The 25,389-nt window shown below is 45.7% G+C and overlaps 1 protein-coding gene across 2 annotated transcripts in view; it reads right to left on the bottom strand.

Moving 5' to 3' along the window:
* The window catches only part of RHOQ (ras homolog family member Q), a 42,315-nt gene that overhangs the window by 15,754 nt on the left and 1,172 nt on the right, over positions 1-25,389 (bottom strand). Inside the window, exon 3 of one of the 2 annotated variants that reach the window (XM_066378346.1) lies at positions 25,031-25,256. The exons of the other annotated variant lie outside the window; for it this stretch is intronic. Coding sequence (XP_066234443.1) covers positions 25,031-25,156 — 126 coding nt within the window. The 5' untranslated portion in view covers positions 25,157-25,256. The remainder of the gene's footprint in view (positions 1-25,030; positions 25,257-25,389) is intronic. 2 annotated transcript variants of the gene reach the window in all.

A 25,389-nucleotide genomic window follows, 5' to 3' on the forward strand; every position in this document is an offset into this window, starting at 1 on the left:
TTTCACCCCCTTAACAATAATTGTCTTTTTCACAGAAGCTGGGTTGGGTCCCTTTTGGAAGCATTTTGGTAAGTTTGGTTTAAAATACATCAGTGATGAGTTTATTGATTTTGCCTACTACCTTCTACTACTGCTGAACTAAAGGAAATTTGGGGAGGAAAGTAATTTTTTTAAGTGCTATAAATTCCTAAGGGGTAACTGTTTTTCAAAAACTTTTCAAATATTTGGTATTTTTTTTTCTTTTTTCATCTTCAGTTTAGTTGTGAAATGGTTTTTAATATATATCACTGGTCTGATTAGCTTTTAGTAAAAGAATTCTTGAAATTGAAGGTTTTGCTTCTAAGTTTCAGCAACTGTCATCTTGATGTATTTTGATTTATGATATAATAACTCAGGCTCCCAATTGATTTACCAATTATTTCGGAGCTAGTGAACCAAATCTTTGGCTCCTTTCCACCACTACCTTCCTTCTGACCACCTGACTGATTCTAACTCCCATGCAGGCTGGCTGGAGAAAATGGAAAGTTGAAATGGGCTGCAGCAGAAAGATAACCCACCAGAGAACTGGCCCTGCCCTTATCTACCCGTGTCATTATGAACCAGCACTTCCTCTTCTCCAAAAGCTGGGGCTGAACCAGATTGCCACATTACATGGTTAGAAATCCTCAAAAGAACAGTTTTTACCCTAGTGACAGATTTAATGTGGGAGGAGATTTAACGGACCGGGTAAAAATCAAGTTTTAGGATTTTGTTTTATCTAAGCTGACCCCACAAGGTAGAGGATCAAGACAGCTAAATATGGCCCTTAGGCAAGCTGTAGTTCCCCATCTGTGAGGGGAGAATAAATATAGCATACACATGTTAAGATAAATGAGAGAGCTGGTCAAGTGTTTTGAGCTCTTCAACAGACAAGCCTGACTTTCCAAAAAAAGACAAACCACAACTTCTGAGCCAGTGCAGTTTCTCTGGTGCATGGTGAGATGACTTGCCTCATTGTAAAGGGTTTAGAGCTGAAATTCTACACTGTCTGGAACTATAATGACAACTCTCTTTCACTAACACAGAGGTTTGCTGCCCTAAGGCATGCAGAGAGAAGGTAAAGATCAGGTCATGTTTCCACGCAGTATATTCCTTTTCTAATTTTCTTGGCACAAATTTCATGTTGATGGAATATTCATTCATTCACTCACTCATTCAAACAAGAATCTGTCAGCTCAAGGCTGAGCTCTGTGAATGCTCCCTGCCCTATGGAGTTCAGTGTGACAGAGGAGGAGGCAAGTGCCTCTCAATTAGGTCTGAGCGAGTGTCCAGGGACTGTTTTTAAAATGTAGGAGGTGTCGACATGAATGGGGGAGGAAATGATTTTTTGTTTTTTACAGAGACAGAGATCAGAGAGAGGGACAGATAGGGACAGACAGGCAGAAATGGAGAGAGATGAGAAGCATTAATCATTAGTTTTTCGTTGCGACACCTTAGTTGTTCATTGATAGCTTTCTCATATGTGCCTTGACCGCAGGCTTTCAGCAGACCGAGAGACCCCTTGCTCAAGCCAGCAACTTTGGGTCCAAGCTGGTGAGCTTTGCTCAAGCCAGATGAGCCCGCGCTCAAGCTGGAGACCTCAGGATCTCGAACCTCGTCCTCCACATCCCAGTCCAACGCTCTATCCACTGAGCCACTGCCCGGTCAGGCAGGAAATAAATTATTTTAAGTGCTATAAAATTCTAAGAGGTAACTGTTTTTCAAAAACTTTTCAAATATTTGGCTTTTTTCCCCTATAACTTTCAGTTTAGTTGTGAAATGGTATTTATATGGTATCCCTAAGCATTCAAGGAGCCAGGGTGCTAGGTACCCTGTGTGCATGATTGGTGAGTGTACTGCCTGGCACCGGTGAACAAAAAAAAACATTTTATAATTACCCGAATCGAAGACCTAACTTTGGTGTACATAAAAACACAAAGTATTTCTTGCACGGTTTTAATGAATTTTCTAGGAAGGGAATTTCAGTGCAAAACGAAGGAGTAAAACAGACTATATTTTGTTCAGAACATTACAGGAGTTGCTTACCATTGTAGAAAGTTGCATACCACTAGCAATGTTGCTCTTACTGTCTGAATCTCCAATAAACCACAACTACGTTAGTCAACATTTGTGGCTGTTCTATTCATGGTAATTCTACCTCTAGGTGTAGGCACCTGATTACTTATGTTTTCTGGAGAACTGAGCTCTGAGAACTTAAGAATTTAACACTGAAATAAGTATTTTTATGACGGGTCACTTTACTTTTAGTTCTCCTTCATATTACTGCTGGGATGTTGTACTGATTTAAACTTATGTGTATAGAGAAGTTATATTACCTGCAGATTTCATTTGAGGATAAGTAAAGGAGAAACATTTGTTATAAAAGAGGGGATGACCCTGATTTGGTTGAGGCACTGAGGTAGGCATTCAACAAATAGGGACAAAAGGGACTATAAATGCAAATTGGGATACTTGCACTGAAGGAAGAGAGCCAGGAACTAGGAGAATCACCAGGATGACCTCTCAGAGGGAGTGACGTCTAACCTGAGATCTGAGGGAAGGCTTACAGAGCTAGAGACAGGATAGTATGCACCAGGGTGACTAGATGGGCTTGGAGAGCTAGCCATCATCAGAACCTACTGCAATGGAAAGTCAACAGAAAGTTGAGAGATGCTTGACCAGGCAGTGGCGCAGTAGATAGAGTGTTGGACTGAGAGGCAGAGGACTGAGGTTTGAAACCTGAGGTCACTGGCCTGAGCGCAGGCTCACCCGGCTTGAGTGCAGGGTGGCTGGCTTGAGCACAAGATCATAGACATAACCTCATGGTCACTGGCTTGAGCCCAAAAGTCATTGGCTTGAGCAAGGGGTCACTCACTCTGCTGTAGCCCTCTGGTCAAGGCACATATGAGAAAGCAATCAATGAACAGCTAAGGTGACACAACAAAGAATTGATGCTTCTCATCTTTCTCCCTTCCTGTCTGTCCCTATCTGTCCCTCTCTTTGACTCTCTGTTCTCTGTCACCAAAAAAAATGTTGAGAAAGGAGTCATGTGTTTTATTTTTAAAAAGAGGCAATTTGCCTGACCTGTGGTGGCGCAGTGGATAAAGCATTGACCTGGAAATGCTAAGGTCACCGGTTCGAAACCCTGGGCTTGCCTGGTCAAGGCACATATGGGAGTTGATGCTTCCTGCTCCTCCTCCCCTTCTCTCTCTCCTCTCTCTCCCCCCTCTCCTTTCTAAAATGAATTAAAAAAGAAAAAAAGAGGCAATTCAGGCTGCTTTGCGGAGAATGAACCAGAGGTGGACAGGAGGAGTACAAGGAGAGAGTATTACAGTAACTCAGGTGAGAGAAGATGGCGGCTTAGATGAAGTGGTAGCAGTAGGCAGCTAAAGAAATGGCGGGTTCTAGAAATATTCTAGAAATAAACTCAGGCTTGAGTAATGGGCCGGATGTGTGGCTTGAGGTCAGGGAGGTCTTTGGAATAACCCAGGGTTCCTGTGCAGCTGCATGGATAATGTCTTCCGCAGGGCGGTGCGGGAGACTAAGAGTGGAGGAGCACATTAGGGAGAAAATTCAAGAGGCCAGTTTTGGACACGTTAAGCTTGACATGTTGAAAGAACTGTCAGAAAGTGTTTATCTGAAGCAGATCTCTGCCTCTTGAGGTCCAGACCCCGCTCCCGACACCTCCTTTTGGCTAAACCAGAAGCATCTCAAATTCATTATTTCTGAACTGAGCTCATTTATTCTTCAGATCTGCAACACCTCCTGTGTTCACCATCTCAGTTAAAAAAAAAAAATCACCACGCACTCAGGCTCAAGCCAGGACCCGGGAGGTCCTCAGTATCACCCCAAAGACACATCGGATCAGTCAGTTGCCCAGCCGGTCTCACTGTCCTTTCCCTCTCTAGACTTCCATACCTGGGCAGCTCCGACCCATCTTTCAGGCTCTGGTTTAGAAATTTCTTCATCCAACAAATCTGTAGCGCCCTGGGCTTTTTTTGTCATTCCCTTTCTTACACTGTAAGAGGATTGTCTCTTTTCTTATCTGTAATCTCCACAAGACTCCCTGAGAGCAGGACACTACTCTTTAAAGCCTGGCTTGTGGTGACTGCATACTAAATTCTTGCTGAGTGAATGAGGATAGCATGTGGGAAGGTGAAATCAGAAAGGTAAACTGCAGCCGGATCACGAGCGGCTTGGCAAGTGCTGGCCCGCACCGCCTTCATCAGCTACAAAGCTGAAGAAGGTGAAGCAAGTATCTGACTTTTCCAGTCACAGGCTTGTTCTTCAGGTTGCCGTCACCACATTCAGCCAAGGCTCCTGGGATCACGGCTCTGGGATCAGGTACACCAATGAGTCCAACCCCCCCACCTGAATAATGGGAGCTCTAAAAAAGAGAGCCTCAGACTGGGTGCTACTTTCAGCATGTTACTTCTTGTTACCACTTTACACCACTGTCATTGTCTTGACATTTATTTTACCAAGGTAGGAGGGGTATTACTGATTGTCTACTGAGCATCTTTCAATTTCCTTCTTCTGAAAACTGATTTCCTTACGACCCACCTCACCTTCATCCAGACAGATGCCTCTGGGGACTGTAATCCCATACTCAGCTAAACGAATTCCTGATTGGATTAAACCAATCATGGAGTTTCATTCCCCACCCCCTGGCCAAAGGCATTGGTTTTCAGAGGAGCACATGACCTAAATAGCCCAATCAGAATGAAGTAGTCTCTGGATTATCCAAAGGAGCTCCTCACTCCCAGCTTTTCCCTTTCTACTATTCCTCTGCTTTTTCTCTTTTTCTCCTTCCCTTCCACCCTCCCTCCTTCTCTCTCAGTGTACTATTGCCATTCACTGGGCCCTATTAAGACTATTCTGGACCCCCTCTACATTAGTTATTGCTATAGTCCCTGTATCACACTGGGGTAGATACCACCCCAGGGCTAGCTATTTAGAGGGAGACACATATAATAACCAGGCCTCACACTTCCATGGGAGCAGCCCTCTTACCCTCTCCAACACTTAGGCTACAGAGGATTCTAGGGCACTGTGAATGTAGGTCACATGGGCTTCTCATAGTGGGGGTTACGGGGAAGAGGAGAGGGGAACAGCCAACACAGAACTGTAAGTAATGGATGGGCCAAACCCAGAGGAAACACCATTCTCTTTGGCTGTGAACTGACACCTACTCTTCTCTGCTTCTGAGGTTGTGGAAGAGGCTTAAGAATACTGAAGTTTCTCACTGGTCTTTTAATATACCAAGACAAGCAGCCAAGCATAAGATAAGACCCCAGCCACTACACCCTGATTAAGTCTGAAATGCTGGTTTTCTCCATGCTCAGATGAGGCAGCCAAGCTGCATGGAGGAGTTGAACTATGACTAACAAACCCATTTGGAATCTGAGTACTTAAACCACCCTCCTTAGCCAAGCATATAGTGAGGTCTGCCATCTGAGGGTGAGTAGGCAGGCAGGCAGAATCAGGATGACCTAATGCAGTTCACAAACATGCTTTCACTGAACTGACCCTTTAAAGCATACAGTTTGCTGGGGTGATGAGAATGTTTCAGAACTCGATCGAGGTGTAGATTGTGCAACATCGTGAATGCATTAAATGCCACTGAATTGTATACTTTAAAATGATCCATTTTGTTTTGTGAATTTCACTTGAATTTAAGAAAGATATAGGTCCATAAATGTGCAAGCTGGAACCTTGCAAGTATTCACACACATGCACGCATGCACACACACAGTTAACAGAGATTTCTCTGAAATTCAGAAAGGTGTGGCACACAGCAAACACACCCTGCAGGAAGTGCCTGGCACCCAGCGCACCAACCACCAACCGCTCGGGAGCTGCATTAATCCCCACGCTTGCTTCCCCGCTGTCAAGCACTTCCATACATGTGTTATACCCCCTCTGCCTATTCTGCATTTCTTCCTTCATCTTCTCCCCGCCGCTTCTGGCCCTCCTGTGCTACAGGAAGCTGCCAACAGAGCTCTTCCAGGCTTATAACAAGTAACCGTATCACATTACTACGGCCTCATTTAACCCCCCAGCTCTGAGAAGAGCACCCTGTTCCTGCTTTCACACAAACCCCAACTACCCCACCAGCCTATGAGACAGGGCAGCTCCCACTTTCCTGAAGAGGAAACTGAGACTCAAAGAAGCCTATTGCTTCTCCCAAGTCACCGGAGAGGAGGGCAGAAGTGAGGCAGGGATCTAGTTCTCTTATCAACTAGTTTAAGACCAGCCTGGCCCCTTCGTTTTAACCAGGTAATAGATCATAGGTTTTGAACACAGACCTTCTGAATCTCTGAATCACATGTGTCCCTTGTCTTTTCTGCTTCCCTTATCTATAAAATGAAGTACTAATATATGTTTTCCTTGATCTATAAAATCGAATTACTAATAGATGCTCCTCTTCAGCTGCTGGGAAGATTAAATGAGCTAAGGTATGAAAGGCACTTAGCAACACGGCTGCTACCTTACAACCATGCCCAGTAGATCTCCTTCCCCACTGAGCTGTAGCAGATTTGGGGCAGAGGAGTAAATGGGTGGAAAATGAAGACTGAGATTAAAATTGACTTTGTGAAAAACACACTAAGAAGTTTTGTTGGCTTAACATGGCAGGCAAGTACTGAAGTCAGTATTTTCTGAAAATATCTGAAAACAACTATACCATATTACCTATAAAAATTTTTTTTTTAAATGATGGTTAATGAGACCTGGGAAGTCGAAGACTCAAGAAGCAAGTGGACCCGAGCGCTCGCTTGCTCATGCTGCTCAGAGCCATGGGCAGTTTCCAGGGGCTGAGGGGCAGTGTTCATGAGACCCACGTCTGCACCAGCATCCCCTGTGCTCTAAGAATCTCAGCCAACCCAGGGTGCGGACTTCCACGTTAAAGAACCTGGTTAGGGATACATAACATTTACGAAGCCAACCAACAGCCAGGGCAACACAATCCAAGAGAAGCAGCACTACAGGCAGGTGATGCAACTAGCAACAACAACAAAATTTTATAACAAAAGCACCAAATAAAGGTCATTCCAGTGGTTCCAAGTGTCTATTCTCTTTTCTGTATCCTCAGATAATCCCTGGAGGCACTGCAGGAACAGGTGCTGTCATCCGCCCTCCAGGATGGTGTGGGCTGCTGCTGAGCCCAGGGCACTAGACGACACGGTGGCAAACTACCACTGGAGCAGTCAGATGGGTCAGGATGAGAGTGAAGGAGTTTTCAAACTCTGAGTATGGACCCGACGATCTGGTCAGATTGCATAGAAACCTGTGAGTTTCCAGCTCTTAGCCCTGCCCTGTGTTACCCACACGGGTGAGTCCTGTTGTCACATCAACTCCTTTATTGAGTCTGTGTTATGTGCTGCCTGGAAAATCCAACAGCACACAGCTTCCCTTCAGAGAGCCACTAGCTTGGGTAAGCAACTTTGTAAGATGCTGGCAGCAGGAGGAAGTCACTAAAAATGGTCAATTCTAGATCTAGAGCCAAAGGGACTGGTTGGAAGTCTTGTGTTGCCTCTCACATGGGCTGTGCATGTAACCTGTACAGGTCAGTTCACTATCTCTGAGTCTGTTTTCTCATAAGAAAAATTGGAGGGGAAGGAGTAAGATAATATTTTCTACCTCATAAAGTCACTATTATCACAAAATGGGGTAACCAGGTCCATAGAAGGCCAATGCATGCACAAGATCAAAGATAAGAGACACTTATGTTGAATGCCACAGAAATTCAGAGGGGAAAGAATATGTCCACCTTTGAGGACTAGAAAAGGCTGCATGAAATACCCTGTCCTACCTGTGCCCCCTCCTCACCCCAAACCCATATACTTACACCATCTCTTTACCTAGAAAAACTGTCCAGACCCTCTGCTCACCATCCCCAGAGTTGAAAGTACTCCTTCCAGCCTCCCAAGGTCATTGATAACATACAGGTATAGCTAATAAGTACAGCAAAACCATACTAAATTATCCTAATAATCTGACATAAGGCTACGTTTAAGAATTAAATTGATGAAAATCAAACCATAATAGTTATTAGTCATCTGCAGTATGGGTCATATTAAGATGACTAAGACATATGAAAACATCCAAATCTATTCAAGGTAACAAAAGTGTAAATAAAGAAAGCTGTATCCTAATAAAGTATGCTTTGGCCTGCCTGAAAAATATTAACTAAAACATCATGGTCTGTAGAGACTACAGAATCTAACAAAGGAGAAATTGCACAATTAGAATACTGTATTAGTGTCCATCAAGCTGTGCCAATGGTAAGATGCTGGATCTGGTGGATACACATATCCTGGTCACGAGAAAGCCATGCTCTCATGGAATGGCAAGTTCATTACATGGTTTCAGGACTCAGATGAAATATACATCTCCTCTAAGACTTCTAATTCCTTTTGCTGAAAATCCTCAATCCCAAACAAGCTTATGAATTGATTTTTTTAGGTACCTTGATGCTAAGGAAAGGTACACAAGGTAGCAGGCACTGGAAAAAGTGTATAGCACTGTAACTTTTTTCTTCTTATTTATAAATGTTTTCTAATTATTAGGAAAAAAATGGGGAACTCTTCAGTTAAACCTCAATTGACTGAAAACATGCACTTTTCTCTGATCGCTCCAAAGTTCTCTAACAGGTACAGTAATTTTTTTTTAAAAAAGGAAAGATCTAAAGTCACAAGGACAAAGCAAACAGGAAAGGAGACAGAAGAGCAACCCAATTTTCGAAGCCAGAAGTCAAAAGAAGAAGTTGGAAGTGATTTAGACTCAGGGAGCCAAATCCTGGGCTAGCAGAGAGGGGAGAAGTTAAGAAGCACCCCCTCCTGCACAACAGAACCCCCAGAGGTGTGGGGACTAAACTGTAGCCCTGTGTTCTGCACGGGCAGGAGGTGGAGCCGCACGGAGGGTGGACTGACAGCAGGCTTCGGAAGCAGTTTAGTCCCAGACCCCTCTCTATCATGGTAAACACTCTCCCCAACTGTGATGCAAGGCAAAGGACAGTTATTCTCTGGAGAAAGCAGAACAGAGGGTTCCCTGGATGGGGCGATGGAAGGCCCAGTTGAACATACCAAACATACAAGGCTAGGGTCCACACTGAAAACTGAGACCCCTCCCCTGCTACCTCCACTCACCTCCCAGAACACTGGCAGCCCAGCAGGAAACCCTCAGGCAGGAGGGTGGAAGATTCTTTTCTGGGGAATATACCAGCTCAAGAGGAAAGACCAAAGTCTGACATTACAGCTTCCCCAATGAAAGGCCCAGACAGATCACCCGACAGCAGTGGTTCTTCACTGAGGAAGTGACAGGGGTGATGTTGCCCCACGGGAACATTTGGCAATGTCTGGAGATACTTTTGATTGTCATTATGAGAGTGGGGCCTCTACTGGGAAGAGGCCAGGGATGCTGCTAAACATCCTACAATGCACAGGACAGCCCCTACAACAAAGGCTTATCCAGCCCAAAATATCAAAGGTGCTGAGGGTGAGAAACCCCCACCCCCACGTCCAGTCAAGGCCAGAGTCAGCCAGCCCCACACATACACCAGGCTCCCCACATGAGTAGACACTTGAGGAACTGCCATGAAACAGAGATCAAAATGAGAGACTACACAGGGAAACAAAGCTTCAGAAAACTATCATTAAGCCTGACCAGCCGGTGGCGCAGTGAATAGAGCATTGGCCTAGGATGCTGAGGACCCAGGTTTGGGGCCCCGAGGTCACCTGCTTGGGCACTGGCTCACCAGCTTGAGTGTAGGATTGCTAGCTTGGGTGTGGGATCATAGACATGACCCCATGGTCGCTGGCTTGAGCCCAAAGGTCGCTGGCTTGAGTAAGGGGTCACTTGCTCTGCTGGAGCCCTCTGGTCAAGGCACATGTGAGAAAGCAATTAACGAACAACTAAGATGCCGCAATGAAAAGTGGATGCTTCTCGTTTCTCTCCCTTCTTAACTCTCATTAAAACAACAACAACAAAAAAACACCCCACAACTATAATTAATATCTTTAGAGAAATTAGAGCAAGCCAAAACAAAAAGCAATCAAAAAGCAAGCCAAACCAAACTCAAAAGATGCTAAAGAAAAAAAGAAAGGTACAATACAGAACAGGAAAAGTTTCTTGAATATTAAAAAATGGAATACTTAAAAAAAAAATAGAAGGGGTAGATTATAAAATTAAGGAACTCTCCAAAATATAGAGCAAAAAGACACAGATCAAATACAGAGTGAGATAAAAGTATGTTTACAGTTTTGAGTATGAGAAACAGAACATATTCTTGTGTTATTATTTATTAATTATTATACCATTCTCCATATGAACAAACTGTAAACCTACTTTTGCCGCACCCTATAAAAGGAAATTGGAGGATCATCCCAAGAATTGCACCATCTAAATACTGTGAGTTCTAGTGTAATAGAAGAGATTAACTGGAAGTGAAGGAATCAAAGAAATAAACCAAGAAAATTCCTCAGAACTGAAGGACGTGAGTTTCTAGATTTAAAGGGCCCACAATAGTCAGCAAGCTACCCCAAAGTCACTGATTGTAAAATTTCTGGAGGGTAAAATGGCAGCTCCTAGAAGTTTCCAGAAATGAAACCCAGTTCTTTTTTTTGGGGGGGGTTGTGTTTTTTTTTGTATTTTTCTGAAGTTGGAAACGGGGAGGCAGTCAGACAGACTCCCGCATGCGCCCGACCGGGATCCACCCGGCATGCCCACCAGGGGGCGATGCTCTGCCCATCCGGGGCGTCGCTCTGTTGCAACCAGAGCCATTCTAGCACCTGAGGCAGAGGCCATGGAGCCATCCTCAGTGCCCGGGCCAACTTTGCTCCAATGGAGCCTTGGCTGCGGGAGGGGAAGAGAGAGAGAGGAAGGAGAAGGGGAGGGGTGGAGAAGCAGATGGGCGCTTCTCCTGTGTGCCCTGGCTGGGAATCGAACCCGGGACTCCTGCACGCCAGGCCGACGCTCTACCACTGAGCCATCCAGCCAGGGCTCCATGTTCTTGACAATGAATCATGGATCAGAATGGCATCAGACCTGGAATAGCATAAATTGAAGCAAGAAGGCAATGGAGACTTTTTTCTTCTAAGTTTAAAAAAAAAAAAGACTTCCAATCTATTTTCAAACTGTCAATCAGATATGAAGGAAATATAGACCTTTTCAAATATAGTAGGTATCAAAATGCTTTGCCTACAATGCAACTTTTCTCAGGAAATTAATAAAATGTATGCTCCACCAGAATGAGGGAATAAAACAAGACAACCAAAAAAATGTCAAAATAGGGATCTATTATGAGGGAAAGGGAAACCCAATAATGAAGAAGGGAAATCCCAAGATGACAGTTGTGGGGCAGGCTAGAGGCAACAGCCCACACTGGAGCAGATCTGTCTCAGGAGGGACGCCCTCAAGAAGAAACTCAGAATAACTCTGTCAGGTGCATGGAAAAGATACATTGTTTTAAAAAGCAAATAGCAGCAAAGGAAAAAAAATATATAACCGCTGACCAGTGATCAAATTACAATATAGTTACTGAGAAAGGGTGGATAAGAAGTGGAAAGTATGTGTGCAAGAGAACTAATGCCTCATCATGCATGGTGTCAACAGAGAATATTTTTTTACCAAAATAAACAGCTAAGAATTGAAAGTGGTTGCCTCAGGGGAGTGGGAAATGGCACTACTATAGGGGAAGTGGAGAAGGATATTTGTTTCTCCATAATAGGATCTTACAAAATTGTTGACTAAGCCATTTGCATGTATAACCTTAATAAAAATGATTTTTTTAATTGGAGGAAAACAAAATAACGTATAAAGAAATAAATTATTAAAAATATTAAATATCACTACCTAGAGCTAACCACTCTAACATTTTGACAATTTTGTTCCGGTTCTTTCCTTGTACATCATACTTATGCAAATTCTTCATAGTTGTAATCATGCCATATATAGTTTTGATTCCTGCTTTTTTTCATACTCACATCGTTAGCCTTTTCATATATCTTTAAATATTTGTTGAAAGCAGTTTTTAATGGCTATGATTATGCTAATACACATCATGCCATCATTTAACAAATTCCTTTTTACTATTCATTAATGTGTTTATAATTCATCACTATTATAAATATTGCTGTGAAGAATATCATTTTATGTAAATATTTTGGTGCTCTGAATGTTTTGGTGTAAATCAAAAGAAACAGATCATTGGAAATTTAAGGGTTTTTGCTAAATTAACCTCTGTAATATTGTGATTTATAAGAACTATATATTTGGTTTGGATCCCCCTTTCTGGCATAGAACTCCTAAAACCCTTGGAATTTCCTAAGTGAGGACAGAATAAAGGTGTCTCTTGTTATGTTAAGGAGGTGACTTTTGGACCCCACCTAAGGATGGGGCCAGTTCCAGGAGACCCAACCGTGTGATTAGAGGGTTGGAACTTGGAATTCCCAACTCCTCCCCACCCCTTCCGGGGAGAGAGAAAGAAGAAGGGCTGAAGTTGCATCAGTTACCAATGGCCAATGATTTACTCAATCGTGCCTACGCAGTGAAGCCTCCATAAAACCCCAAAAGGACACAGTTCAGATATCAGAGTTGGGGAACTCACGGAGGAGCATGGCGAGTGGCATGCTCATAGAGAACAGAAAAGCTCCATGTCCCTTCCCACACACCTTGCACTATGCAGCTCTATGTCTGGCTGATAGTCCCTTTACGAAACCCATGATCTAGTAAGAAACACGTTTCTCTGAGTTCTGTGAGCTACTCTAGCAAATTAACTGAACTCCCTAAGGAGGGAATCATGGGAACCTGATTGATAGCCAGTTGGTCAGAAATACAGGTAACAATCTGGACTTGCAACTGGCATTCTGAGTTGAAGCAGGTCCTAGAAACCTACAATCTGTCACTGGCTGGTCAGAAGCACAGGTCAACAACCTGGACATGAGACTGGTGTCTGAAGTGGGAGGGGTGGAGAGGGACTGAACCCCTAACCTGTGGAATCTGATGCTGCCTCAGGATACAGTGTCAGAATTGAGTTGAATCCTTGGACAACCCTGCTGATGTTTGCTTGTTGTATGGGCAGGGAATACTCCCACACACATTGAAATTGAGTGTCAGAACACTAAAAGAACCTCCAAATTGTTGTGTCTGTTTTTACTCCCAACAATGGTGCCCAGAGCATTCACTTCCCTGACTCCTGGCTAACACTGTTGTCCCATCTTATCCAATGTGATAGGTAAAAAATATATTTTTTATTTGCATATCTTTGCATAGCGAGTGTTCACTGGTTATTTGCTTTCCTTTTTTTGTGAGTTACTGGTTTATGTCTTGTATCCATTTTTACGAGACTACATGGTAAATTAATCCTTTGGCACGCTCATTTATATCTAGATCTCTTATGAATCAACACGGATCAGACTTGCGGACCAAAACACTGGTGAGTGCCTCAATAAAGTCGGTTTCTGAATCCAGACAGCCCCGCGGAGTCCCTGCCTGTCTGTGAGGCTCTGGGCAAGCAGCCAGGCAGCAGAACACTTCACAACTCTCCTCACACTTGACCGTTTTCACCTTCTCACAGCACATCCCGTTGTCTACTTGCATTCTGGTCATCTGTATATATCTTCCCCTCCCACCAGACTCTAAATTCCTACAGGGGAAGAACCCTATGTGATGAATCTTCACATTCCTCACTCTACTCGCCTGTGTTTAACAGATGCTCGTGTATTTGACAAATAAAGATATAAGGATGGGGACAGAGATGGGGGAGGCTATGAACAGAACACTGGAAGGGGAGAGGGGAGACCACCCCCACCCCTACCCAAGGCTGGGTGAAAACGGCACCAGACATGCATGACCAGCAGAACCTCACCCTCTGCCTCACAACCTCAAAAATGGTTCCCAGAGCCCGGGGCAAAATGCCCATGTAATGAAGACAGAAAAAAGAGAATAAAAAGGAAAGACAAGGATTATTCAGCCATAAAAAGAAATGAAGTATGATACATTCTACAACACAGTGAACCGTGAAAACATTATGCTAAGTGAACGAAGCCAGACATAAAAGGTCACTTATCGCATGATTCCATTTATATGAAATGTCCAGAATAGGCAAACCCAAGGGGCAACAAGTAGATTAGTGGTTGCTAGGTGCTGGGGGGAAGGGAGAATAGGGAGTGACTGCTAATAGGGTACAGGGGGTGATGAAACTGTTCCGGAATTAAATAGTGCTGATGGTAGTGTAACTTTGTAAGTATATAAAGTCTACTGAATGTGAGTTGCATCTCAATTTTTAAAGAAAGAAATTGGAATAAACTTATACATTTCAGGCGATCCCAAACTGCGGCCCCCTGAGGTCATTTATCTGGCCCCCACCGCACTTCCAGAAGGGGCACCTCTTTCACTGGTGGTCAGTGAGAGGAGCACTGTATGTGGCGGCCCTCCAACGGTCTGAGGGACAGTGAACTGGCCCCCTGTGTAAAAAGTTTGGGGACCCCTGCAAGCAGTCCGATCCACCAGGAATTCTGAGTAGTCACTTTCTTCATCACACCAGCCTGCCTAGATGTGCCTGTTTATATACGCTGGCAGGTCAGGAAGTGGATGTCAGGGACCCCCCAGGGCAGCATGTGGCTTGTGGCTTCCCTCCTATCCAGGCAGAGCTGATCAGGTCAGCCCATTCTCTTCACCTTCTTTCCCTTGCTCCCAACCGAGGGCCGCAGGATACCCTGAAGGGATAGCTCACATCAAACACCAAGGGTTCCTAAAGGCCCACACTTGCTGGAGAACAATACACACTCCGGCCAATATTATGCCCAAATAGATCCGGCAGCCTTTCTACTAATACACTCTGGGAGTTAAGAAATGTGTTTTACTGTGCTTAAACTAGCAATGCATTAAAATGACCGCCTAGCCTGACCTGTGGTGGCGCAGTGGATAAAGCGTCGACCTGGAATGCTGAGGTCGCCGGTTCAAAATCCTGGGCCTGCCTGGTCAAGGCACATATGGGAGTTGATGCTTCCTGCTCCTCCCCCCTTTCTTTCTCTCTCTCTCTCCCCTCTAAAATGAATAAATAAAAAAAAATGACCACCTATACCCTGATTTTTAAAGGCCTTCAGTAATGTCCAGACAGATCAGAATTCCCTTCAAAGTGAGCTGATAAGAAAGCCAACATGGAGATGACGTCAAGTCATGGGAAAGGTTCTTTCCATTAATGTTTCTGACAGATTCCCCTAAATCCAAAACATACCTGGTTTCTTCTGCCCCTCCATCCCCTGTAAACCCTGTGCTAAGTGCTATCTGCTACATTACCATCTGGGTGCCGAGTAAAGATTTACACGTGAATCATACCAAATGCTAGACTATAGCCAACAGATACTTTGCTCAGATGAAACTGAAAGAAGGGTTCAGCCTCCAGAAGGCTGGAGTCACTGAGGAGGAGGGCGCGGATGTCTCAGCCTCGAAAGGACCTTCTCACTTTCTGCAGCTGAAGACCAGAAGCTACCTCCTGCCAGTCTAAGCCCAGCCCCACCCCATCAAGGCCAAGGAGCCCAGGAGAAACTCCTTAAGGCAGTAAATGTGAGCTCCAAACCGGCCTGCTGGGGAGGACAGCCCTTAGAAAATTAAGCTGGGGTAAATGGAATTTTAATTGAACTGGACAATCCGAATTAAATGTTCTTTCTCAGCAGTGGCTCTCAGAGGGAGCATGTTCTGAGCCAACTCATTTGTAATCCCAACTATTATGCCATTTGAAAGAGGTGGCTTTTCTACACTGGACGAGTCTGGGAAAGAGAGAGAAAAAGTGAGAGAGACAGACAGACAGAAGGACAGAAAAGGAAAGAAAGAAGATGGAAGGAAGAAAGAACTTTAAGGTGTGTGCGTGTGTGTGTGTGTCTGTCTGTCTGTCTGGTGTGTGTGTCTGTGTAGAAATGGAGTAGGAGGACACTCACACAGAAAGCCTGGGTTAGCCCCAGAAGGAATTACTGCCAAGATGGGTGTCTCAGTAACAGTCCTTCCTCCAACCTTTCCTGGTGATCTGCCTGGGGAGTTTTAACACAAAAAGACTTCATCGCTCATCTGTTGCTTTGGAACTAATTTAGCACAAACCACAATGGCATCCTCCTCAGGGGCAGGCCTGTCGTCACCCGAGTGCTAGCCTCCGCCATGGTGAATAGGCATGGCCCGGGCCCCAATCTGTCTGGCCGCTTAATGCACAGAAGAGAAAATGGCTCATCAAAGAATGCCCATGGAGCCTGCTGTGTGCACAGCCCTGGGCCAGACAGTACACCAATGGAGCCAAGGGAGGCTTAGAAAGTTCTGCTTCTGTTTTTCCCTGAGAGTGCCTTGGCTCCACCTCCATGAGGAGAGCCAGGAAGACAGCAGCAGTGCTTGCTTCAATTCACTGCAACAAATCCGGGGAAGTCACGACCACGTGTAAAAATCTAGAAAGGAGGTGCGTTTGGTGGTGCAGGGGTTAACAGTGACAAAATTATGCACTCCAGGGTCAGTGAGGGTGCCTGCGGAAGGGGGAGTATTTGTGTTGGAGGAGGGGGGAGGGACGGTGGCTCACTAAGAGGAGGTAGTAAGTCCCTTAACTCCCTCTGTTTTGCTCTGCATTGCCACCCGCACCGGAATCACCGGGAGGGCTCATTGGAAGAGACTTCCCAAAGTTTCCCATTCAGGTCTGGGGTTGAGACTAAGAATTTGGATTTGTAACAAGTTCACTGGATACATGTTGGTTTGACATGCACACATGAGAACCAGTAACTGGAACCCTTCTTAAACATATTGAGCATTTAAGAATCCAATCTGAGCAACGTTCTTCATCAAAAATTGACCTGGAGAACCCCTTGGTCAGCTTAGCTCTAGGAACCGTTAATAACCTTGGAAGGACAGAACCTGACCCCCTCTGTGTCCCCAGTGAACTGTGAGCTCCTGGGGACAGGGCCTGTGTCTGGCCTGTCTGGTAAGCCTGGCCACTGGCACAGGTTTCAGCTCACATTTGGTGCTTGGGGAATGTTTGCTGACTGACTGCATGAATGTTTTCATCTAGTCCTGACAGCCAGCCCAGGCAGGATGCAGTTCACGCAGAGGTGGTGCCAATAGGAAGAGCCCAGGAAGGCAAACAAAATGAGTAGCAGGTGTCAGAAAAAGTTTTGGGTATATGCAGCGCATATTCAAATGGAAGAGAGACAAAACAGATTTGAAATGGCAGTTTTCACCTACAGAAACTCTCAGAGAAAAGAAAGGCTTGGGGCAGCTGGTTGGCACAGAAAAGACACCTGTCATTTGCAGGCCAAAGCTGCCTTGCTCTGCAGCACCCAACCAGCAAGCTAACGTCAAGTAAAGGCCAGCAGGCAGAGCAGAGGTGAGAGCCCCAGGGCAAGGAGGGAGCCCTGCTGCCCGGGCCTGAGGAGAGACAGCTACTGTCAGCGTGGCAGAGCCCCCTTCCTCCGAGCCCCCTTCCTCCTTCCTGGGGAGAGGCCACACCTGCATACGGATGGCCTGGACTTCTCCCATAGCCCCACCAGCAATGTGGCCACCCGGGCATGTCCTGTATAAGCAAGAGTAGAGGTTAATGAAGAAACTAACAAAAGACCCTTCCCTTCCCAGGTAGGGGGCAGTTTTTTTGAAGCCATTTTAGCAGCAGCCCCTACCGTCCAGTTTTTTAACCCGAGCCCAGGAAGGGCTGGTTCACTATTCCTACCAGTCACTTGAAACAAAACAGCAACAATAAAAGCCCCTTCCGCCACTTTTTGTTCCTTCTATTAAAATCAACAAGGAACACAGCACCAAATTAATATCTCCTAATTACTAAATTGTCAGTTACTGGGTGGGAAACTCCCTAATTTAGTTATAAACCCTACTCTATATGTTGATACTGATAGCAGAGATCCGAGGTTCATAAAAAGACACATTTGGGACACCCCATGCCTACACCTCCAACCAGAATGTGAGCCCCCGTGGCCCTCTGCCTGCATGACCTCGTTTACTGCAATGTTTCCCAAGTTTTGACTTCAAGATACAGAGAAAAGAATACCGGTTGAGCACACAGCAGGTGGGAGGGAGGGGCCATGGATTATGTGACTGAGGTTGGATTGCTCACAATGGAAAGGACAATCTGAGCCAGGGCTGCCTGTCCCAGGCCCCAGTCAGCTAGCTGCCTTGAGCCTGAGAAAATCCATTATATGGAAGCTGAGAAGCTCTGGTTTGATCCAATGAATCTACAAGGAGGTACTATTATAATCCCCATTACACAGATTAGAAAACTGAAGTTTTGAGAGGTCAAGCTCCTTGCTGGGAAGTAGGCTCTGGCAGTCCACTGTGGGGCCCACAGAGGTAACCAGGATACTCTTACCACCTCCCCGCTCTTCCTGAATGCCTAGATCTTCCAAAAAGCTCACCCCTGCCACTATTCCTAGTTGGGACTGAACAGTGCTCAGTTTCACATAGTGAGGTTTTCCAGTTACACAAATGGACCTTTCTGTGATCTAATCCCCCACCCACTTCTCCCACAGAAGGTCGAACCAAGAGCAGGTGCTGAATCAACACCATCTGAACTGCTGCAAAGCCCCCAAGCTGGACTGGACCATCATTCTCAGTAACCACAGGCTGAGCACCAGGCCATACGGGGGAACCGCACCTCCTCTCTAAGCTTCACAGCAATCCTGCACTGTAGACATTATCTCCAGTTTACAGGAAGCGGAGAGGGGCTCACAGAGGTGAGCTGGCTGGCTGGTGGTCTGTCTCACAGCTACAAAGAGGAGGAGCTGGGATTCAAAGTTGGTCTGGAGAATCTAAAACTCACACTTGCACTGCCAAGCTGCCTCCTTCTCAGGAAACCTGCGGGTGAGGTCTCAGGCAAGACACGAAGACCTGAGAGCCAGGCCTTGTGGCCTGCTGCACACCTCCATTCCATCACTTCTTTTAACCTTGGAGACTTCTACTGGATTGACAAAGCTTTTTCCCAAGAAAAGGGTTGTGCCTGAAGCTATTCTCTAACAGCTCTAACCTTAGTCTTTGGTTCACTTTTTAGCAAAAAATGACTTGACAGCCAAATGAGAACTCAATCTAAGAAATAGTTGATGTATGCCTTCCACGCACCAGGCTCTGGGCTAAATGCTGAAAACCGTGGTGGAGAAAAACTCAAGACACAGTGGTCTGTCCTCGTGCAGCTAAAAAGAGCCAGAACTGGCACGGGAGGTGCTGGCAGGCAGTGGAACTAGGAGATCTCTCCTGGGGGAGCTCTGATGACCCAGGCATGACCATCCTGCTGCCCCATGCTGCCATCCTGGCTGTGTGTCCCTTTGCTTCTTCATGCAAAGCAGCTGTCTGTCTGAAACTAAAAGAGGAAGAACAAGCTGCTGAAGTCAAGGAGAGCTGCTCCCTGGACCTAGCATGCCAAATTAGGGCAAAGCCAAGTCCCTCTGAGCAAAATGAAATTCAATGGAAGCACAGAAATTTTAGTGTTTAAAAAAGATGTGTGGCCTAACCAGTGGTGGCGCAGTGGACAGAACATGAACCTGGGATGCTGAGGCTTCAGGTTCGAAACCCCGAGGTCGCCAACTTGAGTGCAGGCTCACCAGCTTGAGCATGGGGTCACCAGTTTGGGCGTGGAATCATTGACATGACCCCATGGTCGCTGGCTTGAGCCCAAAGGTCACTGGTTTGGATCCAAAGGTCACTGGCTCAGCTTGAGCCCCTGGTCAAGGCACATACTAGAAGCAATCAGTGAACAACTAAAGTGATGCAACTACGAGCTGATGCTTCTCATCTCTCTCTCTTGCTCTCTCTCTCAAAAAAATAAAAAAGACATGTGGTCCTTGGTTTTGTTTGTAATTGCTTCTCTTGCCTCCTCCTTGCAGTATTGCTATTCTATATCTGAGGCCTCTTGACAGGACCTGCTGCTGCCAATACATGTGCCGTTGCCAGAAACTGATACCCCTCTGGAGAGCCGCTTTATTTTGTTTCGTTTTAATACCCTTAGGTCTCTCTCCTGAAACCCAAAATTCCACAACAAAACCACAAAAACCCAGCTCTTCACTGGGCCTCTGACCCATGAGCTTTAAAGCCACGCTTCCTACCATTTTCATACCCTGCAGACACAGATAATGGCAACACAGGCTCAGCTTTCTTGGGGCTGCAAACTGCCCCACCCCCAGCAGCACACCTGTAACACCCTGATACACCTGCTGTCACCAGACCTCAAGAGAATCACGACAGAAGTGGAGAAGCCAGATGGATCAGAGGGTCAGGAAGGGGTAAGGCACAAAGAGAAAGCTATCAGAACCGATGGGGGCTGTCCTCACCCCGAGGTCCCTGCCTGCCTGTCTGACCTGGCACTTCCCAAATTCACATCCGAGTCCTAAGAGAAGGAACACAGGTCACTCAGTCATGGCTGACGTTCTGGAGCCAACTAAGGCCATCCACCTTCCCAACACGGAGCGGGGAGCCAGCATTCCATATGATGTGGTGCAGGCTGGAGATATAAATAGCTTCTGAAAAGGTTAGTGAAATGCACAGATGACAAATCTACAGTAGGTTACTAAGGGAAACCAGGATGCTTAGTGCCAGCATCTCACCTGTTGCAGCTGCCCTCTGGAAGGAATTCCGCGGCTCCTCCTAAACTCCGCTCCCTGCGCCCCTCACCTCACGGATGTAAAGTAGGGCTTCAGGGACTTGGGGCCTGAGTGATGTGAGCGGGCACTTACTCAGCCCTAGTGATGTTCCCTGCAGGTCCCCTTCGAAGAAAACTTTTTTCCCTAATCACGTCTTTGTTTGTCATAAGCCCACTCACTCTCAATTTCCTCATCTGGGAAAAGTCTCCCTGGGAAGGCATTGTAAGGAGTGCTGCCCGAAGGTGGGAGGAGCTCGCCCAGCCCTCCTCCTTTCCCCTCCCCATTATAAAGGGCCCTTGGGTGCTGCCCCACGAAATACAGAAGGCGGGGCATGGTGGGGAATTCTGAGGCTGCCTTCAGAGGCTGCCTCCCGTGGAGATTCCCCTAGGGAGGGGAAGTGCTTCCCTCGGTGCCCAGAGGGCTTGCGGGGCAGCCACAGCTGCTGGGCAATGTCAAGTGAGAAAGAGATCTTGCTTGTCACTAAAAAAGCAACCCCAAAGAACACCTGAGTTAAGGGTATTTATAGCTCTCATGTATGCGTCCTTGAACTTGAGTGTGTTTAAGTTAACAGACACAGCAACAGCACACCCAAAAGCACACATATGGACTTCCACACACTGTGGCTAAATCTGGAACTCTAGGGAACCCAAACTCACCCCCAACACTCCTTCCTGAGTGTGGGTATTCCGGGACCTGGGATAAACGGGGCGTCAGTCCTCTCTGTTCAGGGTATCAAGTTCTGCCTTCCTGCCAAGGATTAAGAGATAAGTCCAGAGCCAGCAGCTCCAGAGCAGCTTGGCAGGCAGCTCCCCACCACTCCTCTGCACAGAGAGCGAGAGCTCTTCCCACTTCCCATGTGCTTCCAAACAGTGCAGAGGCAGGAAGGAAAGTCTCGCCTCGCCAGGCCCTCCCTGAGCAACAGCGGGGCTGCTGCAGAGCCTACGCTGAAGTTCTGAAAGCTGTACAAGAAAGGAGAAGCTCCACAGAGGCCCAGGCCGGAAGCCAGACCCCTGCACAAGGCCCCAGTGAGGAGGAAGGCGCTGCCCTCAACTTCCACTCCAAAATGCTTGGCAGTTAAAATGTCAGCTGCTCCTGGACCACCCAGGGGCTTGGCCAGCCAAGGGGGCTTCCCTCTGGCAGTAATGCTAGTGAGTGGTGCTGGGGATGTTGAGGGATGTCCCCAGGCAGAGCACGTGAGGGGGACTGACACTGCCCAACACACTCACATTCATACTTCTTCCTCTTCCTCGCTCTCTCTCCCAACAGCAGCAGTACGAGAGAGGTCAAGAGGGGAAGCAGCCTGCTCTGGAAGGCAGCAGGTCATCTTCTAAAGTCATACCTCAGAAATACTGCAGCTTCTGATCCAGACCACTGCAACAGAGCAAGCTGTAATCTTTTTGCTAGTGGAGGCTCCTGCCTTCCATTTGTAAAAAAAAAACCCCAAAATATCTGTGAAGCGCAATAAAGTAAAACACAATGAAACGAGGTAGGCCTATACAGTCATCTCTTGAGCTCCCTAACATGCAAATTGGGCAAATGTTTGCCTATGGCTTTGAATTTAACTGGGGTCAGAGACCAAGAAGAATAAGCATGTAGACTAGAAGTGCCAACCAGAGGCAGGTACTGTTGTGCAAATACAGTGAGTGCCCATGTGCATGAGGGAACTTTCTGGAGAAAGTAACTGCTCTCCAGTGCTGTGAGCTTCCTCCTCATCCCATCTTGCCTCCCAAAGTAGAAACAGCCAAAACCTACACACCCCACTTGTTTTTCAAATTTTACATTGAGTTCTTAGTTTTTCTAAGAATTTCTTTTACATCACTGAGGATGCAGGCTGATTCAGAAAGGAATCATATGACACAATAGGGCGCTTGGAGCAGAGAGTACTCCACCATGTCCATGGGGCTGTGGGGATTATGTATAAAGTGCACAGCCAGCTCCACATCGCTGCTGAGAACAGTATAGAATCTGGAATCCCTAGTGGAACTAAGATCAACTCCAGCATAATACACTGTCCTCGTCCACCTGTGATCCCTTCTGTCCACAAAACTGCCCAGGGTAGAGTACAATTATTTATCGTAACACATTATACACCTACTATGTGTAAAGGAAGGACAGTGTCTATGCTTTTACATAAATTAAACAATATAAGTTGGCTCAAATACACTTCGGTATAGTCTAATTATCCACATTTTTTACTAGATCACAAAGAAAGAAAATAACTTAGAATCATATGACTAGTAGAACATGGGAAAGATCTGAGCTCAAGCCTGTTGGGTTACAAAGCCCATTGGTCACCCATCAGGCCTAAAATTCTTGTGTGTGTGTTCTTGTGCGCATGTGTTTATCATTATTGTTATTGTAAGATTAATCAGATACCTATTCAGAGGCATGGGGTCATAATGACCAAATACAACACAGAAATCGCCCACATAACATGCATGAACAAGCATCTGATCCAAATACTTTCACCAATGTTGTCATCAGCCATGGCAGATACTTATCTTAAATATATTCTTTTGACCTCCCAGGTATTTAGCACAATGCTAGGTATGCAGTAGGCACTCACCATTTAATCTTACTGATCATTACTTTGTTAAGATTGCTTATTAATAATAAACCCTTAAATGCTGAAAGATGAATTATCACTAACTTTGATCCAAAAACAAAAGTCTCAGACACTGGGAGAAATACCAAAGGGGTTTAATACATATCTTGGCCAACAGAAGAGGGGTCTCACCACTGGCCAAAAATAGTAGTATTTGAACCTCATTAAGAGGTTAATCTCACCTGGTATATATTTTAGAATCTCCATGGGAAACAGCAATTATGATGACATAAGGGAAGTCCTGGTTTTGTGAGTAGGCTCTAATTTTGGGTGACTCTTTGGATCTGGGTTCTCTACTCTGTAGAGGTGGCATACAGCTCCCACTCAGAAAATAGCTGTGAAGATTCCAAATACCATGTCTACAGACACACAAGCAATTCAATCACCCCAGGTGGTATCTCAGCACCTCCCATGGCTTCCTGTGTACATAACCACTTCTAAATGGGGCAGAAACAGACCCATGTCCTAAACCCAGCACTATGTCTCAGTAGCTGTGACCATCTGTCAGCAGCCCTGACTCTCTGAGCCCGTTTCCTCATCTGCAAAGACAGAGTATCTTCTATCTCATAAAGTTGTTTTGTGGAGAAAATACAAAATATTTGCACGTGGTTATCCCATGCCTCATTTTCAGAAGAAACTCAGTAAATATTAGTTGGGTTTGAATGAGCATAGAACAGTTCTGATACATTGTCCTACTGAATACTACTCATGGATAAAAACTGGTCATGGTGACAGTAAAGGAGAAAAGAAAAAAGAGGTAGTGACCGAAGTTAAAAATAGAGACCATATTTTAAAACCTGTCTTCTTTCAACCAGTAATTTCAACCTGTTGTTTAAAAGTTAACTGTTACTTAAAAGTTAGTTTCTATGCATTCTAATAGTGAGAAGGAATTACAACTATAATGCTAGCAACCAAAAGGGGCTAGAAGAACTCTTTGTACTAACTTGGGTCAGTTTGGAGAAAGGGGGCAGCCTCAGGCACCTCCCACTACAACAGCTTCTCAATCCTCAGGTGCTCCTCTAACTTAACAGTTTAGAAACCAGAGGCCACATCAAGGCACGCTCCTGATAAGACATTTTTTAGAATCTAACCTGGTACCACAATTCTGAAATCTAAAACAAGAAAAGCCATAAAGAACAGCTCCCCTTTATTGAGCACTTACCTAACATGTGCCAGAGACTCAGTGCTAAGTACCTTTTACAAATAAGGAAGCTATTGCTGGACATCCCCCAAAGACACTCACTAAACCCCTCAGCTGCTCAAGGTGTCCTCAAGGACCCAAGTCTGTATGATCTAATCACAGGGCTGGATTTTGCAAAACTTCACACAATCATCTTAGCCCCAGAGCAAAAGTGGGTCTGAGAAGAGGGTAGAGCTGTAACAGAGGAAGAGAGAAGTGAACTTACTCCTTTAGTTCACTTCTAACTTGCAAATAATGGCCAGAGACTGCTGGGAGAAGTGTGCATTTTCTTTGTGCACAATAACCTCTCCCATAAAAAAAGCCAAAGTCACCTGGCCTTCCCAGAGAAAATAAATAAATAAAGCCCTACTTCCAAGATTCACACTGAACTCCTAACCCTTCCTGCCCCTCCGTACCTCGGGGGAGGGGCTGAATAGTTGTTTTTTTCTTTTCTTTTTTCCCTGTAGTCCCCTGGTAACAACACCAATTATGTTTTCAGGGACTCCAGTCCCAGAGTGCAGTGATGTTGTAATAAACATAACCAGTACCAAATGCCTTCCCATCATATTAGATGATGCCATTTTCCACCAATCAGGATCCTCGGGCAGGCAGACCACTCACCAATGAGAGACCAGACAGAGGATGTGAGGGGGAGACCTGGTCATCTGCAACCAAAAATAAGGGCGCTTCCCGATTGGCCGCTGCCACTTTGCAACAGGAGTTGGGGACCCACACACCGGGCATCATACAGAAGGCACACACAGGCAAAAACTTTCACAGCCCAGAGCTTCACATGGTGTGGGCTGCTCTGGGTTGATGTTGAGTTTTTTTCCTTCTTATCTGCTGACTTGAAAAAAGAAAAGACTTGATCCAGAGCAGCCCCTCGCAGACACGCCCTCCCTCCTTAGACACCTCAGTTACCAAAGGCCCTTCGCAGGCACCCTGAATCTGGAAAGGGTAGGGGGTGTCGGCCAGGGGCT

Source organism: Saccopteryx leptura, chromosome 3 (assembly GCF_036850995.1).
Source record: "Saccopteryx leptura isolate mSacLep1 chromosome 3, mSacLep1_pri_phased_curated, whole genome shotgun sequence".
NCBI classification, from domain to species: Eukaryota; Metazoa; Chordata; class Mammalia; order Chiroptera; family Emballonuridae; genus Saccopteryx; species Saccopteryx leptura.